A 23,835-nucleotide genomic window follows, 5' to 3' on the forward strand; every position below is an offset into this window, starting at 1 on the left:
CGTACCCAGTTCCTTGTTAAACTTAGCAGGAAAACAAATACACATCAAACTAATTTAAGTAATGCTCCTTAAAGGTCAAATATTATACTCCTTTCTTACAAGTTAATATAGGTCTCTGAGGTCTTTTTAAAATGTTTTTAGCTGAAAATACCACTCTGATTATGCATTCTAGCATGTGTCTATACCCCTCTGTTTCAGTCCTGTTCTGGACGGGCTGTTTCTGTGTCTGTACCTTTTTTTAAATGCAAATGAGCTCCCGCTGCCGACTCCACACTCCCGGAGCGGGCGAGCGCGCACGGCTCACAAAATTCAGATCAAACTGTCAAACTAGACGTCGCAGATCAAATTCGTGAAAGTTATGATCCAGCAATTTCATATACCATTTCTCGCCTAAAATGTTGTCGGAAACATATTTTAGTGAACCATTTGGGTGGAAAAGGAGAAGGTTTACGAGCGAGATGCCATTTTGAAGAACAGGAGACTCATCAGTTATCCAGTCGATTATGGCTGCAGTTCTGGAAGGGCTTGTTTCAATAGGGAGAGTTCTTGTCACGGCTGTACTGCAGAAACTGCATAATTTCACATATTCTCTGTTACTTTGGAAAACCCTTCATTGTGTAAAAACAATGCAAACCACAGGAAAAGGCCATTTTTACAACAGACCTTGAAGGTACTGTAATAACTCTTGGCTGCAACGTTTGAAGCAACCTGCCACCCGTGACCACAGGAACTTCACACGAGAGACACTCTCATGCCTCCACCAACACCATCGCTGTTCAGTCCCTTATAGAACACTGTACATTTTTGTGTTTTCAACCTGCACATTCTGATCTCTTTTCTCCCCCCACACACAGCATGCTTCCTGGATTCAATGGCCACCTTGGGTCTTGCGGCGTACGGCTACGGCATTCGCTATGAATACGGCATCTTCAACCAAAAGATCAGAGAGGGCTGGCAGGTAACTTCCAGCTAAAACCACGTGTTTTTATAGAATATTTGCCCCTACTTGGTCCAACTACAATCTTTTGCAGATCATCTATTTAAACTATGTCTGGGATTCAGTATCAAAATTACAAATACTACAGCTTCCCTTTCTCAGGGTCATGGCGTAGGACCAATGTTATCTCAGGGCAGCACGGCGGCGCAGGGGTTAACAGCACTGTTGCCTCACAGCAAGCGGTTCCTGGGTTCAAACCCCCAGCAAGGGGGCCTTTCTGTGTGGAGTTTGCATGTTCTCCCCGTGTTTGTGTGGGTTTTCCTCTGGGTACTCTGGTTTCCTCCCACACCAGAAGAGACGTGCATGCTAGGTTTCCTGCCATTGCCCTTGAGCAAGGCACTGGCATTACCACTGGAGTTGGTCCCCGGGCGCCGCACTGTGTGTAGCTGCCCAATGCTCCTAAATAGTTAGGATGGGTCAAATGCAGACAATTAATTTCCCAGAGGAGATTAATAAAGGTTCAACTTGCGCTCACCACGAATACTGGAGACGCTGGGTTCGCCTGTTCGAGCCCAGCGCTCCACATTGCTTTCAGTTTAGCTGGTCGTCCGTACTAATACACATTGGCAGTATTAGGGGGTGGGAAACTGATGGGTGGGGATCGGGCGCTGTGGACAGCGACTCCTACAGGTCGGTTGGTGCGCCTGCGCAGTAGAATCAGGAAGCGATGGGGGCGGCGCCCCTCCAAAGCACAGACCCCTGACGCTGAAAGATCGCGCCGCGCAGGTGAAAAGATGCGACTGCTGTTACCTCGAGTATCGGAGGGGACTCGTGCTATGTATGACTTAGTCCACATTGCAGCCGGCTTGTGGGAGGCAAGAAACAGCGTTTGAGACGGGGGAGGGTTGAATTGGATGATACGAAATTGGGATGGGAGAAAAAATAGAAATGGGAGAAAAAGTGGATTAAAAAAATAAAAATAAAGGTTCAACTTAACTTCTCTAAAGGAATGTTGCTCGTGCAAAGTTGCTTGTCTGGTTTGCTTGTTGCTCGTCTGCTTTTGTCCGTAGCTGCTGGGAGTGCAGTTTAAATGGGGCCAGTAGGAAGTGGGTCAGTGCATGATGGGAGGATTATGAGATGATCATTAACGGGAAGGCTGGCTGCGGTCTGCCCCCCCCCCCCCCCCCCCCCCCCCCCTCCCCCTTGGACCGGTTTACAATGGTGTAACTCTGGCTTGCGATAGACTGTGGTTGGCTTGAGAAAACTCATTGCATGTTTTGTGATAAGAGTGCACTGCACACTAAAGGCTTTTGCCCTTTTGATTTCTGCTGTTTGTTCGCAATATAAACCCTCAACGCGCACCCTCAATAAACATGCACTTTTGAACAGAGGACTGGATTTGTACTTGGCACTCATTTACCAGGACGAGCGATTCTGCACATATGTTCACTGCACATGCATTCAGTGCACATGCATTCAGTGCACATGCATTCTGTGCACATGCATTCAGTGCACATGCATTCAGTGCACATGCATTCAGTGCACATACAATCGGTGCACATGCATTCAGTGCACATGCATTCCGTGCACATGCATTCAGTGCACATGCATTCAGTGCACATACGTTCACTGCACATGCATTCAGTGCACATACGTTCACTGCACATACATTCAGTGCACATACAATCAGTGCACTATCGGTCGTATTTCTTTGAGGTGGTTGATGCACGTTATTCAATGCCACACTGTAGGGCTGGACGATATGACGGAAATATCATACCATGGTCATTTTCTTTAGTTTTGACGGCATAGCGGTATTTCGTTTTCTTGTAATACAGTTGTCATGGTGATATTTTATTCAAAATGATCTATTTTCTTACTTTGGTAAAGACTTCTAACTTTCTTTAATACTGCTACAAGGATTAATGTAAAAATATACAGTATGTATGTATTCTCATTATAATTTAAATAATATTATATATCGTGAACAATGGTGTAGTAAAAATTCCATACACACGTGTACATAGTTTATAAAAAGTAAATTGTAAATACAACAATATTGCATTGGATTCAAGCCCAGGATCCATGACGGTATACCTTCATATTCAGCATACGTTCCAGCACTACCACAGAGTGACATCACCATATTGTAATGTCACTTGCTGTATCGTTTCTCGCATTGTCCCGTTTGTTTTGTATTGTCTTTTGACGCATTTGTCTCAGTCTTTGTTTAGTTTAGTTATTTGTCGCTGTTTTTGTTGATTTTATGAAAATAGGTTGAAATTCAATCCAAGTTTATTGCAACAGTAAAATTATGCCGTACCAACCCGTAGGTGGAGGAGGCAGATGATTGGCTGAGGCATGGAAACCCCTGGGAGAAGGCCCGCCCCGAGTACATGCTGCCCGTCCACTTCTACGGACGAGTAGAGGAGTCTGAAGAAGGATCCAAATGGGTGGATACTCAGGTACTCACGTCTGTACCTGCAGACATTTGTTAGTTTACTTTTTATTTTTCTTCTTAAAGCAACAATGGGTCGCTAAAATAACTTGTATTAATGAATAAAGTTCTGGAGCGCGTACAGAGCAGATGGGAGACCACTGGCGCTTCAACACAGCGCTCACCTTCCCTGCTCTATAGCCTCAAACGGTCCGGTGTGTTGTGTCTCACCAGAACTTGATGGAGCGTGTACAGTGTAACCGATGAGTCCGGTTCCAATGTGTTTGTTGTGAAGGTGGTTCTGTGTCTTCTGAATGTGGTTCTGTGTTGTGTGTTCTGAAGGTGGTTTTGTGTTGTGTTGTGTGTTCTGAAGGTGGTTCTGTATTCCGAGTGTGTTGTGTATTCTGAGTGTATGTTCTGAGTGTGGTTGTGTGTTCTGAAGGTGGTTCTGTGTTCAGTTGTGTTGTATGTTCTGAAGGTGGTTCTGTGTTGTGAAGGTGGTTCTGTTTTGTGTTGTATGTTTTGAATGTGGTTGTGTGTTCTGAAGGTGGTTGTGTGTTTGTTCTGAAGGTGGTTCTGTGTTGTGTGTTCTGAAGGTGGTTCTGTGTTGTGTGTTCTGAAGGTGGTTGTGTGTTTGTTCTGAAGGTGGTTCTGGCCATGCCCTACGACACGCCCGTCCCAGGTTACATGAACAACACGGTCAACACCATGAGGCTGTGGTCGGCTCGCGCTCCCAACGACTTCAACCTGCGTGACTGTAAGTCGAGATCGCCACAGCTCCCCGCCGCTCAGAAATGTGCTTCTGCTACAGCTAACTCCTCATGGAGGCATGACTTTGACTATACACATTATTTATGTAGAACCTTTCACCACGGTGCCCTTTTCACGTTCTTCCACTTCTCTGTACTTCCTTAATATCTGAGCCGCTTGTGTGACGCAACTAATCCTGCAAACCTATTCGCTATCGCCCATCTGGCCACACTGTCATCCAGGAAATGCTAACCGCTAAAGTGAAATGCTAATGTGAAACGATTGTACTATTATAAGTTGATAGATCTAGTGTCTATGCACGAAAACATATTTATTTTCAGCAAATCTTAGTTATAACAAGATTGTCCAAGCTAAGAAGTGTTGTGTTTGGGTGAAGCACATCTTTAGGTGGAAAAAGATAAAATTGACCAGCTTGGAGAAGATGTATGGATGCAGTTTATTGAACATTCTTGGTGGAGAAACCACACACACAAAATTGTTATTAAATATACAACATTTCTAAAGTGTTAAGAACATGTGTGGAGAGAGGGATCTTTAACAAGTTATTTCTTTCTCATATTTTTATAAATATTTAGTAGTACTAATACTATATTTTATACCCAGTTTAATCACATTGTATATTACTATTGCACTTTACTGTTACATTTGCACTCTGGTTGGATGCCAAACTTCTTTTTGTTGTGCTGTACGATGACCATACATTTGAATCTCATCTAATTATCCCCAGTTAACGTCGGAGATTATATCCAGGCCGTCCTCGACCGGAATCAGGCCGAGAACATCTCCCGAGTGCTCTACCCCAACGACAACGTGAGTTCAGTAGCTAGCTAGCGTCTGCTTCACGGGCCTCTCGAGTCTCATTATCGTGGCCTCTCATCGTCTCATATAACCATGCGCTGTGTAGTTCTTCGAGGGCAAGGAGCTGCGTCTGAAGCAGGAGTACTTCGTGGTGGCAGCCACCCTCCAGGACATCATCCGCCGCTTCAAGACCTCCAAGAAGGATGCAGCCGGCCCCTTCTCCTTCGAGAGCTTCCCAGACAAAGTAGGTTCCAGACTCGATCGACTGTGAAATATAATAGCGACCGACTGGAGAGATTTACCAACCCGCCTGTCTTTAGGCAACACTTCCCGTGAAGCCACTTCCCAGACAAAGTAGGTTCCAGACTCGATCGACTGTGAAATATAATAGCGACCGACTGGAGAGATTTACCAACCCGCCTGTCTTTAGGCAACACTTCCTCCTGTGAAGCCACTTCCCAGACAAAGTAGGTTCCAGACACAACCGACTGTAAACTATAATAATGACCGACTGGAGAGATTTACCAACCCGCCTGTCTTTAGGCTGCAAGGTTGAGTCGTACATTGTTCCATGAGAACAAACACTATAACTATGCACCGGCAACTCTCGTGGTTAACGGTAGAGAATAGGCTGGTTTTCAACACCGTTAAACATTTTCAGGAACACTGTCTTTTCGTCTCAACCCGTTTTCTTATACAAACTAATTGTCAGATGCAGTCGGGTTCATTCTTATTTTACTAGGTCAGCTGATGATGGACAGATTATGTTACGACGTCCAAAATCAAATGCTTTAAAGAGGACTGTTGTTTATCGTGCCATCAATCATTGGAATAACTGCCCACTGAACATAAGTAAATTGAATAGCAAAGTGTCTTTCAAATACCACCTGAGAATGCACTACTTAAAATATGTGAGCAAAATATTCTGATGTTGATAATGATGTCTACAATGTTTTACTGTTTTTAGATTATCATTGTTAATTGTGATTGTCATTATGTATCTCATGTTGTTATGTTTTGTGTGGACCCCAGGAAGACTAGCTCGCCACTTAGGTGACAGCTAATGGGGATCCTTTTAAACCATAAACAATAGGCAACACTTCCTGTGAAGCCACGCTAAAAAAAACATTCGTTCTACCCGGCGACACCGGGTAGTGTTTGATGGAAAGTTGCATTACCTAAAGACACATTTAAATTTGTCTTAACTTTTTTTTTTTATCCACTTTTTCTCCCATTTTCTATATTTTCTCCCATCCCAATTTTCGTATCATCCAATTCAACCCTCCCCTGTCACGAACGCTGTTTCTTGCCTCCCACAAGCCGGCTGCAATGTGGACTAAGTCATACATAGCACAAGTCCCCTCCGGTAATTGAGGTAACAGCAGTCGCATCTTTTCACCTGCGCAGCTCGATCTCTCAGTGGCGAGGAGTAACGCGTGGGAGGCTCACGCTGCCCCCGACACTTCCTGATTCTACTGCGCAGGCGCACCAACCGACCTGTAGGAGTCGCTGTCCACAACGCCCGATCCCCACCCATCAGTTTCCCTCCCCCTAATACGGCCAATGTGTATTAGTACGGACGACCAGCTAAACTGAAAGCAAATGTGGAGCGCTGGGCTCGAACAGGCAAGCCCAGCGTCTCCGTCATTCGTGGCGAGCGCCTTGCCCACTACGCCACGTAGCCGCCACAATTTGTCTTAACTTTTTAACGACTTTGTTTTCTAATGTGTTTTTCTACTCGGAGTAAGAATAATGTGCTTCATGTTGTGTTGGCTGGAAATGCTCAAAGGGGAACTTGACACCCTCTCGACTCACACGCTGCCACACTTCTGGAGGGCAGTGCTGTGTCCTCATCTCTCGTGGTACAGCAGGAGGAGAGTTGGTCTTGGGTTTGTCAGACATGGCAACAGTAACTAACGAAAGTGGCTCTTTCAGAAGTCTTCGCCCGCACACTCTCCTCTACGCCTGGAAGTCACACTCGGCTCTGCTGTGCCTTATTACTGGAACACAAACGGACCTCGTTTGTTTGAAGGAAAATGCAATAATAATAAAGCTGCTTGAAGCTTGTCTGCACATTTATGAGTAATGCAGTGATATACAGTAGGTGCCGGAAAAGTGTTAACCCTTTCACTACCACCACTCTACCAAATGGTTATCCCTTTCACTGCGACAATACATAAGGTTTTAACCCTTTCACTGCCACACGACAAAGGGTTAACCCTTTCACAACCACACTAACCGTCTGTAGTGTGGTAGTGAAATGGTTCTATATGAAGAAACCATACTTTCACCGTTTCCATGGACACGGTGAATAAGTGCGATTTTTGACAGTGGAATGTCATCCAACTCTTTGCGTAGGAGTGTGAAGTTTTGGGTCGGTTATACAAACCCCCTAGTTTAGATGGTACATTGTGTGCCAAGCGCTCATGACACCCTTTAAAAAAAGCACGTATGATTGTCAATGTATGCCTCGTCTAAAACAACATTTTTCAAGCCCTGCAAATAAGAGTTTTCATCCAGCAGCTATTATAGTGTAGACTGTAGACTGTTTCAACTCGACAACGAGGGCAAACATTAACATTCTAGAACTGGTTATATTTAATCTAATAATATATTTGCTGTGTATTGCACTTTATCTTTGTCATATAAAAAAAATTCATATAAAAAAAATTCAAAACAAACATTTAATACAACAGATGGAAATGGAGTATATCAAGATCAAGCATAACAAATGTATAAAAAAAAACTACAAAAAAGGTGTGTTTTCAAGCCACTTTTAAAAGCATCCAGTCAGTGGTGTCCTCGGATGGTCGGAGAGAGTGTTTCACAGACTGGGAGCAACCGAGCAGAAAGCCCTGATCTCCCCTGGTACAGAGCTTGATTTGAAGATGGGGGTGATGTGACCGGAAGCTAGTGGAGTGATCTGAGGATGGGGGGTGATGTGACCGGAAGCTAGTGGAGTGATCTGAGGATGGGGGGTGATGTGACCGGAAGCTAGTGGAGTGATCTGAGGATGGGGGGTGATGTGACCGGAAGCCAGTGGAGTGATTTGAGGATGAGGGAGATGTGGTCGTATTCACGCATCAGGATCCTAGCAGTGCAGTTTTGGATCTACTGAATCTTCTGGATGTTCTCACTGGGGATCCGGTTGAGGAGTGCATTGCAATAGTCCTGCCTGGAGGAGACGAAGGCGTGGACGAGCTTTTCTGCATCTGTCAATCTAATCGTGATTTCCTGTCCGTTTTAGATATCGGCAAACGCTGCGACCAAGGAATGTATAAAAGATTTCCATTTGACTTTCAACAGGAAATCAACTGTAGTTCCAAGCTTTTTCTCCAACAACACATTTCCTCTGAAGGGGTTTGTGAGTTTACTTTGGAAGCAATGGAATGCCCCCCAGACCAACTGCCCTGAAAGAACTTGTACATCCAAGATCCGTCGTCATATTAAAGTGTATTGAAGGGATGGAGATCCAATGTAAATTACCCAGTATGGTTGTCAATATCCCAGTGTACCCAACCCCCCCCCCCACCCAACCTCCTCCAATGTACAGTTTCTACGTCAAATGTATATACTCCCTTTTCCTGACTCCTTCTGTATCACAAACAGTACTGTATTTGCAAATCTGGTATGTCATAAATGTATAGATGTAGCAGTACTGACTATCTGTATGTCATGTATGTCATATATGTCCAGATGAATTGAAAATGGGGGACCCTGATGTAAACAAGACGAAAGTCTTTCTCTGGTCTGCATCCCCTTAACAATTGTGTGTATTGAGCTGTACTGTATTGTACCCATTCTGCAATCTGTTAATAAAGTTTTCAATCAATCAATCAATCAATGGAGTTCACATTTCATTTCAAACCTTTATTTCAACTTGTAAGACACTGAGGTTACCCTCGTTCACAGCTAGCCTACAAAACAAGAAATAGTTTTATCAGTAATTTCATACATATAGGCACAATAAATAAGAACGAACGATAAAAAGAAAAACGGCTAACAGTTACAAGTCGACACAGCGGTCAGAGATCATACTTTTAAATGCAGCAAAAGAAGGAAGAAGCTTCAGCGGGCGTTCCAGGTGTTGGAAGCTTCAAAGGAAAAGGCCGTTTTTTTTTCTAGTTCAGAGCAAACTAGAGGAACCCTAAGAACCAACCAGTCATTTTTATTTTTGTATCTACTTTTTCTCCCCATTTTCTATTTTTCTCCCATCCCAATTTCGTATTATCCAATTCTCCCCTCCCCTGTCTTGAATGTTGCTAGATTATGCCTCCCACAGGTCGGTTGTAGTGAGGACTGAAGCCTTGCATCACGTGTCCCCTCCGGTACACGAGGAGGCAGCCTGTCGCATCTTTTCACCGCAGCAGCTCGAGCTCTCAGTGGCGAGGAGTAACGCGTGGGAGGCTCACGCTGCCCCCGTCACTTCCTGCTTCCCGTCACCCAACCGACCTGTAGGAGTCTCTGTCCACAACGTCAAATCCCCACCCACCGGCTTTCCCCACCCTCTAACACTTGCCAATTGTGTTAGTATGCACGACCGGCCAGCCGGTAGCAACGCCGAGAGCTGGGCTCGAGCCCAGTGTCTCCTGTGTTGGAGGTGAGCGCCTTGCCCACTGCGCCAATCAGCCACCCTACCAACCAGCCGCCCTACCAACCAGTCATTTGAACGTGTAGAATAGGTTCCAAGATTCCATTCCAACAGTGTTGTGATGTAATGTTTGGCAATAAGGGCATTAAAAATTAACACAGTGGTGGATATCGTATCTTGTCACCAGTAATAAATCTGAGGGCAGAAAGACGGACCGAGTCCAGCGGTATAAGATTTATAGCATGCCTCAAAATAAAAAACGGCTTCAACAATCCTTTTTCTACTAATCGCAGGAATGATCACATCCTGAATCTTTTTTCCTTTTGAAACTGTCTTTGATTCCAATGACCTGACCTCTTCAGCGGTCGTATCAAGCACCAGCTCTTTTTTTACCAGTGTTACTGTTTTTTTCCCCTCAAATGTTTGTCCTACGATTGTGTCAAAAAAGTATTTAATCAATCGATCCAAAATAGCTCCTCATTGCTACTCATCTGAGAATCACCAGGGAGTCCCTGAAATGTCACACATTAATAACCCCTTTTTAAATAAACATATATAGATTAAATACATGAATTAAGGTCAATTGGATGTATTGTCCACAAGGGAAACACATTTTACTCCGGTCAATACAGTAGCTACAGACACAAGACAACGAATCAATTAAATTAAAGTGGAATTGTGCATGGAACAAGTCAAATTAAGGGGGAAAACCCAGAATTTTACCCTTAACGAAAACTATTACAACCCCTTAATTCAAATGCAATGTTTTAACGTACCCCTTGATTTATTATTTTATTGAGGGGTGTGTGTGCATAGATTAAGGCATTGTTAAGTGATAATCGTTCCCTACTGAATGTCGTTGTGTTTCCAGGTGGCCATCCAGTTGAATGACACTCATCCCTCCATGGCCATTCCAGAGCTCATGAGGATCTTTGTAGACATTGAGAAACTCGACTGGGACACGGTAAGAGAGAGATAGATATGGCTTTTTTTTTTTAATATACAAAAACCCATATAAGACAGTATCTGTCTTGTTGACGTGTGATTACCTTCAAAGAAAGAACATTAAATTAAATGAAACTAGAATGGTACTCTGGGAGAGAGGCAGCTGCACTACAGCATTTGATTGTTATTGTACATAAATACACATTATCATTCACTCATTCATTATCATTCACTCCATACTCCATACATAGTGTGAAGGGAATGTGTGGAGGGAATGTATGCTAGACTGTCGTGGACGAGAGACTAGCATGCAGTTTGATTAGGTTTTTAAAGAACATTTGTACCTTAGGTAAACCCACCCAATTGTATTCTATGTTTTTATCCACTTAAAGTAGTCTCTTTACCCTGCCTCTGCCTAGAACCAACGCTCTAAAGAAAACTGCAATGTATAGAAGAGCCATAACATATTGGAATAGGATCCCATTACATATTGGAATAGGATCCCATTACATATCATACGGACGGAAAACAGTTTCAAAAATAAACTTAAAGGAGCCATAATCCGGAAGGAAATCAATATATGTCCTGCATGAGTGTAGCTGCAGCCATGTTATCCAAACTTCTTCTGTTTACTTTGTGTTTATTTTTAAAGGTATGGTGAAATGGATTCACCTATGACCTTTTGTTTTATTTTCTATTGATTATGTATGTGATATATGACTGATTTACACTGAATGTTTCATATTTGTATATCTGTGAGGACCCCAGGAAGAATAGTCAACACGTTGATGATGACTAATGGGGATCCTAATAAACATAAACTACAATACATCATCCCTCCATGCTACACATATCACTCATTACATACAACAATTAGGGCTGTCGGTTTATCGAGTTATTTAGATTAATTAATTACACAGCAAATGATCGCGTTATGTAAATTAACTCAAAATTTATAAATTATATATTTTTTTAATACTTTTTTTTATCATTCATTCCATAAGAACGTAGAATACACATTTACAGACTTTTTTTTTAATATGGTTCATTTGCATGTTCTTGGTATCTGATTCTAGGGACATCTATGGATCTCAGGGAATGTATTCCCAGTGTCAGAAATACTGTTGTCTGTTACTAGGCTTGAGTAAATTGTAATGAACCAAATGAGAATATCAATAAAAAAAAAAGTTTTATCTTTGACTGTGAATAACACCATGCTAAAATTGACCAGACCTGAAAAATATAAGCAAATTAATAAATGGAAGATGATTAAACAGAAGGTTTTGTAGATACAGTACTGAATTCTGCCATCCGGACAGAAATATGATTATAGAATATCAGGCCTAAAATGGTAATGCGATTAATTAATTACAAATCCTGTAATTAATTAGATACATTTTTTTAATCGCCTGACAGCATTAACTACAATACATCATCCCTCCATGCTACACATATCACTCGCACAGTACCAGTAGTAGTATTTGTTATGGGTGTACAATACACGTCATTGCTAAAAGTAATTCAACGTGCAGGTCAGTATCGAACAGTGCATAGACGGATATAAAAAGTGCTTGATAAAATGTCAATATAATATATAAACATGACTATAACATATCAATATGAATATAGAGATATGATGTGTAACACAGAGTGCCCCTCAGTCAGAACTCTTGTCGGCCTCCATCCTGGGTCTAAGGTATTATATTATAGGCAAACTGATGACTAATACTCTGACCTTGATCTGTGTGCCATCGTTCTTCAAATTCATCGACCAAGAAATTCAATAGTGCAGCTGACTGTAAACCTATCCGGCAAGGTCTAGCCAAATCGGGTAGGAAATTCATACAGAAACTGCTTCACAACAGAAAAAACTTGGCATAAAATGAGCACATAAAGTGCAGACATATAAAATCAGTTTTTCACATTAGGATCTAACAGGCCACATTGTTTATGTGCCCCTCCTGAAATTGTGCTTCATAAAATGGCAAAATACCAAACAATATATAAATGCAAAAATGAGGTAGTGCAAAGTGAGTGCAAATGTGTAAGAACTGTACGAACATAATATGCCTATACTAGTACCTACTATGCACTACTATAGCACTCAAGTTCGGCACTGCTAGACGAACAACACCTTCCTGCTGACTTGTACACAATTTGTAAGTGGCTTTGGATAAAGGCGTCCTCCGCTAAATGACAAAATGCCAAACCTCCTCCCTTCCCGGCAGGCCTGGGACCTCACCAAGCGCACGTTTGCCTACACCAACCACACGGTCCTGCCCGAGGCCCTGGAGCGCTGGCCGGTGGAGCTGCTGCAGACCCTGCTGCCCCGACACCTGCAGATCATCTACCGGATCAACCAGGGACACATCGACGTACGGGACCCAGCGCACCTCCTGCTTACACACCTCTCACTTACACACCTGTCTCACTTCCTCCTTACACACCTCTCTCACTTACACACCTGTCTCACTTCCTCCTTACACACCTCTCACTTACACACCTCTCTCACTTCCTCCTCCTTACACACCTCTCTCACTTCCTCCTTACACACCTCTCTCACTTCCTCCTTACACACCTCTCTCACTTCCTCCTTACACACCTCTCACTTACACACCTCTCTCACTTCCTCCTCCTTACACACCTCTCTCACTTCCTCCTTACACACCTCTCTCACTTCCTCCTTACACACCTCTCACTTCCTCCTTACACACCTGTCTCACTTCCTCCTTACACACCTGTCTCACTTCCTCCTTACACACCTGTCTCACTTCCTCCTTACACACCTGTCTCACTTCCTCCTTACACACCTCTCTCACTTCCTCCTCCTTACACACCTCTCTCACTTCCTCCTCCTTACACACCTCTCTCACTTCCTCCTCCTTACACACCTCTCTCACTTCCTCCTCCTTACACACCTCTCTCACTTCCTCCTCCTTACACACCTCTCTCACTTCCTCCTCCTTACACACCTCTCTCACTTCCTCCTCCTTACACACCTCTCTCACTTCCTCCTCCTTACACACCTCTCTCACTTCCTCCTTACACACCTCTCTCACTTCCTCCTTACACACCTCTCTCACTTCCTCCTTACACACCTCTCTCACTTCCTCCTCCTTACACACCTCTCTCACTTCCTCCTCCTTACACACCTCTCTCACTTCCTCCTCCTTACATACCTCTCTCACTTCCTCCTCCTTACACACCTCTCACTTCCTCCTCCTTACACCTCTCTCACTTCCTCCTCCTTACACACCTCTCTCACTTCCTCCTCCTTACACACCTCTCTCACTTCCTCCTCCTTACACACCTCTCTCACTTCCTCCTCCTTACACACCTCTCTCACTTCCTCCTCCTTACACACCTCTCTCACTTCCTCCTCCTTACACACCTCTCTCACTTCCTCCTCCTTACACACCTCTCTCACTTCTTCCTTACACACCTCTCTCACTTCCTCCTTACACACCTCTCTCACTTCCTCCTCCTTACACACCTCTCTCACTTCCTCCTCCTTACACACCTCTCTCACTTCCTCCTCCTTACACACCTCTCTCACTTCCTCCTCCTTACACACCTCTCTCACTTCCTCCTCCTTACACGCCTCTCTCACTTCCTCCTTACACACTTCTCTCACTTCCTCCTCCTTACACACCTCTCTCACTTCCTCCTCCTTACACGCCTCTCTCACTTCCTCCTTACACACTTCTCTCACTTCCTCCTTACACACCTCTCTCACTTCCTCCTCTTTACACGCCTCTCTCACTTCCTCCTTACACACTTCTCTCACTTCCTCCTTACACACCTCTCTCACTTCCTCCTCCTTACACACCTCTCTCACTTCCTCCTTACACACCTCTCTCACTTCCTCCTTACACACCTCTCTCACTTCCTCCTCCTTACACACCTCTCTCACTTCCTCCTCCTTACACACCTCTCTCACTTCCTCCTCCTTACACACCTCTCTCACTTCCTCCTCCTTACACACCTCTCACTTCCTCCTCCTTACACGCCTCTCTCACTTCCTCCTTACACACTTCTCTCACTTCCTCCTCCTTACACACCTCTCTCACTTCCTCCTCCTTACACGCCTCTCTCACTTCCTCCTTACACACTTCTCTCACTTCCTCCTCCTTACACGCCTCTCTCACTTCCTCCTTACACACCTCTCACTTACACACCTCTCTCACTTCCTCCTTACACACCTCTCTCACTTCCTCCTTCTTACACACCTCTCTCACTTCCTCCTCCTTACACAACTCTCTCACTTCCTCCTCCTTACACACCTCTCTCACTTCCTCCTCCTTACACACCTCTCTCACTTCCTCCTCCTTACACACCTCTCTCACTTCCTCCTTACACTCCTCTCTCACTTCCTCCTCCTTACACACCTCTCTCACTTCCTCCTCCTTACACACCTCTCTCACACTTCCTCCTTACACACCTCTCTCACTTCCTCCTCCTTACACAGCTCTCTCACTTCCTCCTTACACACCGCTCTCACTTCCTCCTTACACACCTCTCTCACTTCCTCCTCCTTACACAGCTCTCACTTCCTCCTCCTTACACAGCTCTCACTTCCTCCTCCTTACACAGCTCTCACTTCCTCCTCCTTACACAGCTCTCTCACTTCCTCCTCCTTACACAGCTCTCTCACTTCCTCCTCCTTACACAGCTCTCACTTCCTCCTCCTTACACAGCTCTCTCACTTCCTCCTCCTTACACACCTCTCTCACTTCCTCCTCCTTACACACCTCTCTCACTTCCTCCTCCTTACACAGCTCTCACTTCCTCCTCCTTACACACCTCTCTCACTTCCTCCTTACACACCTCTCTCACTTCCTCCTCCTTACACACCTCTCTCACTTCCTCCTCCTTACACACCTCTCTCACTTCCTCCTCCTTACACACCTCTCTCACTTCCTCCTCCTTACACACCTCTCTCACTTCCTCCTCCTTACACACCTCTCTCACTTCCTCCTCCTTACACACCTCTCTCACTTCCTCCTCCTTACACACCTCTCTCACTTCCTCCTCCTTACACACCTCTCTCACTTCCTCCTCCTTACACACCTCTCACTTCCTCCTTACACACCTCTCTCACCACCTCCTTACATCATGAACATCGTAGTTTAAATCTTAGCATCTTAGTGGGGCAAGACAAACTCGTTTAAAATCTTTGGCAACAGCAGACCATAGTAAATGGTATCTTAAATACAGACTGACTTGTGCCTAGAGCGGAATAATTAACATATTGTAAAGCTTAAAGGGATATTTCTTTACGTGGTGGAAGTCGTATGAAACGCTTGCCAGTAGGTTTCTGAATTAGAGTCCCGTGTTTGGGAGTTCTGGCTGGTGTTCTGAGTTAGCCGGGTAGCTTCAGACGGGCAGAACACTGGGACGTCGACACGGGTGTTTTAATCCACATCACAGCATGCAAACAAAACTCCACAACAGAATACAACCGTATTTCCAACGCTCTCTCGGATGTGACATCTTCAGAACTTATTTTTTGTTTATCGAAAAAGAACAGCCATTACCAAGCACCGGGGCCGGTTGACGTATCACGCATCTGTCTGAGAGAAGAATAAACAATCGATACCGCGATCAATACATGAGGACTGTGGATGGTTAAAGCTTTTGTTTGCGTGCTGTGCTGTGGCTCAGACTATTTGTATTAACAGTCTCAGTGTGCAGTCTGGCTCGCTCAGAAGCCGGAACACAGCCAGTTCTTGCTATCTGATTCTAGGGACATCTATGGATCTCAGGGAATGTATTCCCAGTGTCAGAAATACTGTGTCTGTTACTAGGCTTGAGTAAATTGTAATGAACCAAATGAGTATCAATTAATTTTTTTTCTTTTTTTAATAACCATGCAAAAATTTACCAGACCTGAAAAATCTAAGCAAATGAATAAAGGGAAGATGATTAAACGGAAGGTTTTGTAGATACAGTACTGAATTCTGCCATCCGGACACATGCTATTTGAAATATGATTATAGAATATAAAATATCAGACCTAAAATGGTTATGCGATTAATTTCATTAATTAATTACAAATCCTGTAATTAATTATTTTAATCGCCTGACAGCATTATTTAACATGTAGATCACTCATTTGAACACGTAGACCACGTATTTTAACATGTAGACCACTCATTTTAATAAAGAAAAACACTTTTAATTCCCACCCCAGAGGATCGTCGCGCTCTATCCCGGCGACGTGGACAAAGTGAGGAGAATGTCTCTGATCGAGGAGGACGGCTGCAAGAGGGTCAACATGGCTCACCTGTGCATCGTGGGATCTCACGCCGTCAACGGAGTCGCCGAGATACACTCCAACATCATCAAGACAGACGTGTAAGTCCCCCCGCCCCCGCCGAGCCGTTTAAAAAAAGGTTACAACACAATCCTGCTCTAGAGCCAGGGATGTCGTGGAGGGTAAACCCAGTTGACCTACCTTAGTTTAAGCCGATTATTAATCGTCATGATTGAAATTCATAGTATAGATTATAGTATGTAGTGTCAGATTGATCCTAGTTACATGCAAATAAAATATTATGAGGAAATAAAAAACTGAACACTTATATATCTCTGAGGCAGCCAGAAGATGCAGAACGTAGATGTCTTCAGTGAGGCGGAGCGTAGGGGTCTTGAGAGGGGCAGAGCGTAGGAGTCTTGAGTGAGGCGGAGCGTAGGGGTCTTGAGGGTGGCAGAGCGTAGCGGTCTTGAGGGTGGCGGAGTGTAGAGGTCTTGAGGGTGGTGGAGCATAAGGGTCTTGAGGGTGGCGGAGTGTAGGGTTATTGAGGGTCACAGAGCGTAGGGGTCTTGAGGGTCGCAGAGCATAGGGGTCTTGAGGGTGGCGGAGTGTAGAGGTCTTGAGGGTGGTGGAGCATAGGGGTCTTGAGGGTGGTGGAGCGTAGGGTTATTGAGGGTCGCAGAGCGTAGGGGTCTTGAGGGTCGCAGAGCATAGGGGTCTTGAGGGTGGCGGAGTGTAGAGGTCTTGAGGGTGGTGGAGCATAGGGGTCTTGAGGGTGGCAGAGCGAGGGTGGTGGAGCATAGGGGTCTTGAGGGTGGCAGAGCGTAGGGGTCTTGAGGGTCGCAGAGCGTAGGGGTCTTGAGGGTGGCAGAGCGTAGAGGTCTTGAGATAATTTCCCATTTTTGTTCTACAGATTCCGAGATTTCAGCGACATGGAACCGGGAAAGTTCCAGAACAAGACTAATGGCATCACTCCCAGACGATGGCTGCTTCTCTGCAACCCTGGACTGGCTGAGCTCATAGCCGAGGTCTGATTTAAACGGCAGAGTAAAGAACTAATGTTTTTGGTGGTCTTTTTTTTGTTATCGCTATGAAAGCCTTGCATCCTAAAAGAAATGCACCCATATTATTCAGATTTCATTTTTTAAATCATACATTGAATGGGTTCTTACTCGACACATAAATAGTTGTGTTAACTTCAAATTCAGATTTAAAAACTAGAAGTTGACTTACAAGGTTTTTACCAGGGTTATGCCGATTACAGATTTAATGTTTGTATTCGTTACCGTTCTTCTAGGCGATAGGGGAGGAGTATGTGAAAGACCTCAGTCAGCTACGGAAGCTGAACGACCTGGTCGATGACGACACCTTCATCCAGGATGTCTCCAAAGTGAAACAGGTGAGGTCAGTTCAGGTAAAACCAGAGACTAATCTAATGCAGAGAGATGGAGCACTCTCCATTGTAACACTAAAATCCGTAACGCTAAACATGGCGGCAACAACTAAACCACTTGCTATAAAAAAACGGATTCGGAAAGAATAATTAAATGTATGTTGAGTAGAATTATAATCTACTGCATTTTTAAGGTGCCTATTTTGCCTTGTGACATTGTGACGAAACAAGGCGTGTTTAATTTTCTTTTTGTTTCTTTGTGAGCAATTCTTTATTTGTTCAAATCTTTTTTTTCTTGTTCAGGGTTGAGACGAACAACATAAAAACAAATCAAACAGACAAAACCACATGACAAAAAAAAATGCATACATAATACAGATATTTAAAGGGCATATACAAGAGAAAATCACTCTTACACTATTAGCATTAGATATCTTGAGGTGAGAAGTCAAGGGACCCCTTTGAAAATGGCCATGGCATTTCCCTCATCAAATGTATAATATATCAAATATCTTAAAATAGCTTAACTTTGGAGCCAACTCTACCCATTTGCTGATTAATTAGCATGACTGGGCTGGTATACCATTGGGTTCATCAAGATCTCCAGTTTCATATGATGCCACATACCAGTATATTTGCGCTAGCTTAAAAAACAAGACGGCTAAAGCCCTTTTAAACACGGATATCGATATATCGGTGATAAGCCAATATCGGCCGGCCGATATATTTGGTTGGGCTCTAACATGTACCTCGTCTCATTCTTTTGATATGTCTACGTGCCTCACAGCTTGACAAGAGGGTTGCAACAAGACTATGATTCATGAGCAGATTGCAACATACTAGCAATCATTTTCCTGCTCAGGCAGGTTATAGATAGTCATTGTAACGACTGCAACCTACTGTAACATTTTAGTTTTATGTATACAGAGATGATTTGCTGAGTTCGTATGCTATAGCTCTGCTACACAGTCCTGGGATCTGCCCAGTACAGCCACACAGTCTGATCCTGTTGGCCACTGAGTGCCTCATTCATAACTGTCTAAACATATGTTTACCTAATTTATAACCGTCTAAACATATGTTTACCTCATTCATAACTGTCTAAACATATGTTTACCTAATTTATAACCGTCTAAACATATGTTTACCTCATTCATAACCGTCTAAACATATGTTTACCTCGTTCATAACCGTCTAAACATATGTTTACCTCATTCATAACCGTCTAAACATATGTTTACCTCATTCATAACCGTCTAAACATATGTTTGCGGCATCTCTTTTGCGCTAAATGGGAGATCCTGTGCCGTGTATAAGATATTCCTGGGTCTTGGGCGGAAGCTGCAGAGGAGCTTTACGGAGCGGTGTGCTGCAGCCGGCCCGGACAGACCCAGACTATAACAGAGTAGCTTTACGGAGCTGTGTGCTGCAGCCGGCCCGGACAGACCCAGACTATAACAGAGTAGCTTTACGGAGCTGTGTGCTGCAGCCGGCCCGGACATACCCAGACTATAACAGAGTAGCTTTACGGAGCAGTGTGCTGCAGCCGGCCCGGACAGACCCAGACTATAACAGAGTAGCTTTACGGAGCGGTGTGCTGCAGCCGGCCCGGACAGACCCAGACTATAACAGAGTAGCTTTACGGAGCGGTGTGCTGCAGCCGGCCCGGACAGACCCAGACTATAACAGAGTAGCTTTACGGAGCGGTGTGCTGCAGCCGGCCCGGACAGACCCAGACTATAACAGAGGAGCTTTACGGAGCTGTGTGCTGCAGCCGGCCCGGACAGACCCAGACTATAACAGAGGAGCTTTACGGAGCGGTGTGCTGCAGCCGGCCCGGACAGACCCAGACTATAACAGAGGAGCTTTACGGAGCGGTGTGCTGCAGCCGGCCCGGACAGACCCAGACTATAACAGAGGAGGCTCACGGAAGTCTGCCCTGGCAGTTGCAGGTGTGAGCATGTATTTAGCTGTTTTGTGCTCGTGTATGACACTGCAGACAATAAACTAAAATAAATAACCAGCGCCATGGCAGATTTTCCGGTAGAAGAAATCTGCCCCGGTGTCCTAGACAAATGTGATACATCCCAGTTGAATATTATCTGTTTATTTAGCTTAAAAACAATTGATGGGCTATATAAAGAGAATGACATCATCAATGCATGTAGATTCGTCGTATTTTCTATTGAAAAGTAGGCTACTTTTGTTAAATACATTATATTTCAAAAAAAATAAGTCGTGTCAATAGACTCATGTACATACCGCTTCCCTGAAGTGTCGGACCAGCTTAGCCATAATGTTGTTGACGGATGACTCAGACTGTTACCTGTGTTGTTAAAGGAACACGCCAACATTTTGGGAAATTAGCTTACCGTCTTCTCCAGAGAGAGACTAGTAGATGGATACCAGTTTCCTCTCTGTGCATTCAGTAGAAAGCTATCTGGCTGCACGTTAGCCTAGCTTAGCACAATGAATGGAAGCGGACAGTGCCGGTTAGCCTAGGCATTGTCCAACTAACACCTCTCCCGAAGGCTAGCCGGCACTGACCGCCTAGACTTATTACATCAACACTGTGATTATTGGATTGTAAATGAGAGCTATTTTCTTTTATTGAACTATTTTATTGCACTGCACTACTGCATCATTTTACTCTGTCTATTCTATTTTACTCTTTTTATTACCGTCTATTTTAAAACTGCCATAGAATCAATTTGGATGTTGGATTCTAAATTGAAAAAATATTTGCCTTACCTTGTCTATTTTTTTGCTATCTATTTGATCCTTGTTTTATATGTCTGCACTTTATGCATTGATCTGCCAATTTTGTGCTAATTGTATACCCATCTTTGAAGCACTTTAAGCTGCAATTCTTTTTTTTATCCACTTTTTCTCCTATTCTTGTATTTTCCTCCCATCCCAATTTAGTCGTTATGCCAATTCCCCCCTCCCCTTCCTGGTCGTTGCGCGCATTTGCCCCCTACTTGCCAGTCTAGGGAGCCCTGAAGTCTATCACATGCTTCCTCCGATACATAGGAGACAGCCAGCAGCCTCTTTTCACCTGGCAGCGAGGACTCTCATTGGGTGAGTGTAACGCGTGGGAGGGCACACTACCTCACCCAGATCCCTTCCTCGCCGTGCAGGCGCCCTGACCGACCTGTAGGAGTCACTGTTTACAACGACCAGAATACCACCCATCGGCTTCCTTCCCGCTGACACTGCCAATTGTGTCAGTATGACGACCGGCCAAGCCGGAGGCACCGCTGACAGCTGGATTCGATATCGGTGTCTCTGCGGTGGTAGACGGATGCTTAGTCCGCTGCGCTACCCAGCCGCCCCCTTTAAGCTGCAATTCTTGTATGAAAGGTGCTACACAAATAAAGTGTATTAGTATTAAACAAAGGTGCAGATGAGGGTCTGTACTTAAAGTGTTCTCGGCACCAACATCACTGTCAACTCCTTGCACGCTGTGTTTACTGACTCTGATGAATGACTCATTGTTACTCTGCACTTCTTGTCCCGTCATCGCAGGACAACAAGGTGAAGTTTGGCCAATACCTGGAGAGGGAGTACAAGGTGAGCATCAACCCGGACTCCATGTTCGACGTCCACGTGAAGAGGATCCACGAGTACAAGCGCCAGATCCTCAACTGTCTGCACATCATCGTCATGTACAACCGTACGTCATTATCCGTCTATTCTTATTTACAATGGCAGCCTGGCGAGGGGACAAAAGGGCCTCTCGAAGGGTAACGGGGAAAAGGGGCAAATAAATTTAATAAAATGGAAAAGAGACAGACGGACATCACAGGGGTAAGGGAAATCATTAAAACGCACATAAAATCAGGTGGCGTAACGGAGATTGCGTTCGTCACCAACCCCGGAGCGGCTGGATTCGCCTGTTCGAATCCAGCTCACAGCTCCGGGGTTGTCACCAGCTTGGCTGGCCGTTCACACTAATACAATTGGCTGTATTAGAGGGTGGGAGAAGCTGGCGGGGTGGGTCCGGGTCGTTGTAAACAGCGACTCCTACAGTTCGGTCGGGGTGCCTGCTAAGCGCGGATAGGATCTAAGTGGGATAGTGTGATCCTTCCACACGCTACGCCCTCTCAGTGAGAATCCACGCTGCCAGGTGAAAAGAAGCGGTTGATTGGCTGGATGTGTGTCGGAGGAAGCATGTGATGGCCTCCACTCTCCCAGACCGACTGTGGGGGGTCAGTGTGCAGCGACCAGGAAGGGGATTGGGAATTGGCATAACGACTACCATTGGGATAGGAGAAAATCGGGAGGAAAAAGGAGGGGGAAAAAGATTTAAAAAAAAAAAAAAAAAAACGCACATAAAACAAGCAACCAAATAATATTACAAGGTATGTAAGACATAAATGGTGCATTTATATAGCGCTTTTATCCAAAGCACTTAAAAAGATTTGTTCCACACATTCACACACCAATGGCTGAGGCGACCACGCAAGGTGCCGACCTGCTCATCAGGAGCAGTTAGGGGTTAAGTGTCTTGCTCAAGGACACTTCGACACGCTGCCCTGGAGGAGCGGGAATCGAACGGGGAACCTTCCGACCATGATTGCTCTACCTCCTGAGCCACTTTCACCCCATGATGCATGAAGTAGAACAGAAGCAGTTAAAAGGCTGGGTGATAGTTTCAGGTGTGTGTAAAAAATATAAATGTCTCTATTTTCAAAGTATTTCGCATCTTCTTCAAACTGCTGGGAGCAGCACATTGGAAGGAGGGTTGACCAAAGGAAGTGTTAACACGGGGAACATCTAGTTGTTTTTGGAGGATCAAGAATGGAGGTTTGAGATGGAGGTAAATTCTCAGCCGTATAAAGGTTGTCTGCAGACCAAGTAGTAACTTTTCTGGTAGAACTTATTTTTTTTTATCCACTTTTTCTCCTTATTTTTCTCCCATCCCAATTTCGTATTGCCAATTCTCCCCTCCCCCGTCTTGAACGTTGCTAGACTATGCCTCCCACTGGTCAGCTGTAGTGAGGATAGAAGCCTTGCATCACGTGTCCCCTCCGGTACACGAGGAGGCAGCCTGTCTCATCTTTTCACCAGACAGCGCGGACTCTCAGTGGCGAGGAGTAACGTGTGGGAGGCTCACGCTGCCCCCGATACTTCCTGTCTCTGCTGTACAGGCGTCACCCAACCGACCTGTAGGAGTCGCTGTCCACAACGTCCAATCCCCACCCATCGACTTTCCACCCGCTACCTCTGCCAATTGAGATAGTATGACGACTGGCCCAAGCCGCAGGCAATGCTGACTCCGGGAGTCGAGACCGCAGCCTCTTGCATTGGTGACGAGCACAATCTCCGCTACGCCACCCAGCCGCCCTCACTTTTCTGGTAGAACTTCCAAGTACTATTACCTAAGGAATTCCCTCGATATTCTAGTATTCATTACATAGCTGGTAGAGAAGGAGGAGAGATAATTAATTTGTTGTCTTGTGTCTCAAGTTTGCTTTAATTTCCTTTTAGAATGTTGTCATAACCTCTACAATTCTGTTGTTCATGATACCTTTTTATGTGTTCTTCTCTCTGAAGGCATCAAAAAGAACCCCAATGCACCTTTCGTCCCACGCACCATGATCATCGGAGGCAAGGTATTCAAGTTAGAGTATTGACCCAACTCTACAAATAACCATTGTTTACAAAACACCAGTGGTGGAGTATTTTCATTTTAGGGAACTTT

General features: G+C 44.7%; 1 protein-coding gene across 1 annotated transcript in view; it reads left to right on the forward strand.

Moving 5' to 3' along the window:
- pygl (phosphorylase, glycogen, liver) overlaps window positions 1-23,835 on the forward strand; it is a 40,471-nt gene that overhangs the window by 9,463 nt on the left and 7,173 nt on the right. Inside the window, exons 4-15 of the mRNA XM_084310757.1 lie at window positions 855-958; window positions 3,271-3,402; window positions 4,020-4,131; window positions 4,873-4,955; window positions 5,050-5,187; window positions 10,406-10,498; window positions 12,708-12,854; window positions 16,673-16,836; window positions 17,649-17,763; window positions 18,033-18,134; window positions 21,657-21,804; window positions 23,688-23,746. Of these exons, the coding sequence (XP_084166883.1) occupies window positions 855-958; window positions 3,271-3,402; window positions 4,020-4,131; window positions 4,873-4,955; window positions 5,050-5,187; window positions 10,406-10,498; window positions 12,708-12,854; window positions 16,673-16,836; window positions 17,649-17,763; window positions 18,033-18,134; window positions 21,657-21,804; window positions 23,688-23,746 (1,397 nt within the window). The remainder of the gene's footprint in view (window positions 1-854; window positions 959-3,270; window positions 3,403-4,019; window positions 4,132-4,872; window positions 4,956-5,049; window positions 5,188-10,405; window positions 10,499-12,707; window positions 12,855-16,672; window positions 16,837-17,648; window positions 17,764-18,032; window positions 18,135-21,656; window positions 21,805-23,687; window positions 23,747-23,835) is intronic.

This window comes from Notolepis coatsorum (genome assembly GCF_963971535.1).
Source record: "Notolepis coatsorum genome assembly, chromosome: 3".
Lineage (NCBI taxonomy): Eukaryota > Metazoa > Chordata > Actinopteri > Aulopiformes > Paralepididae > Notolepis > Notolepis coatsorum.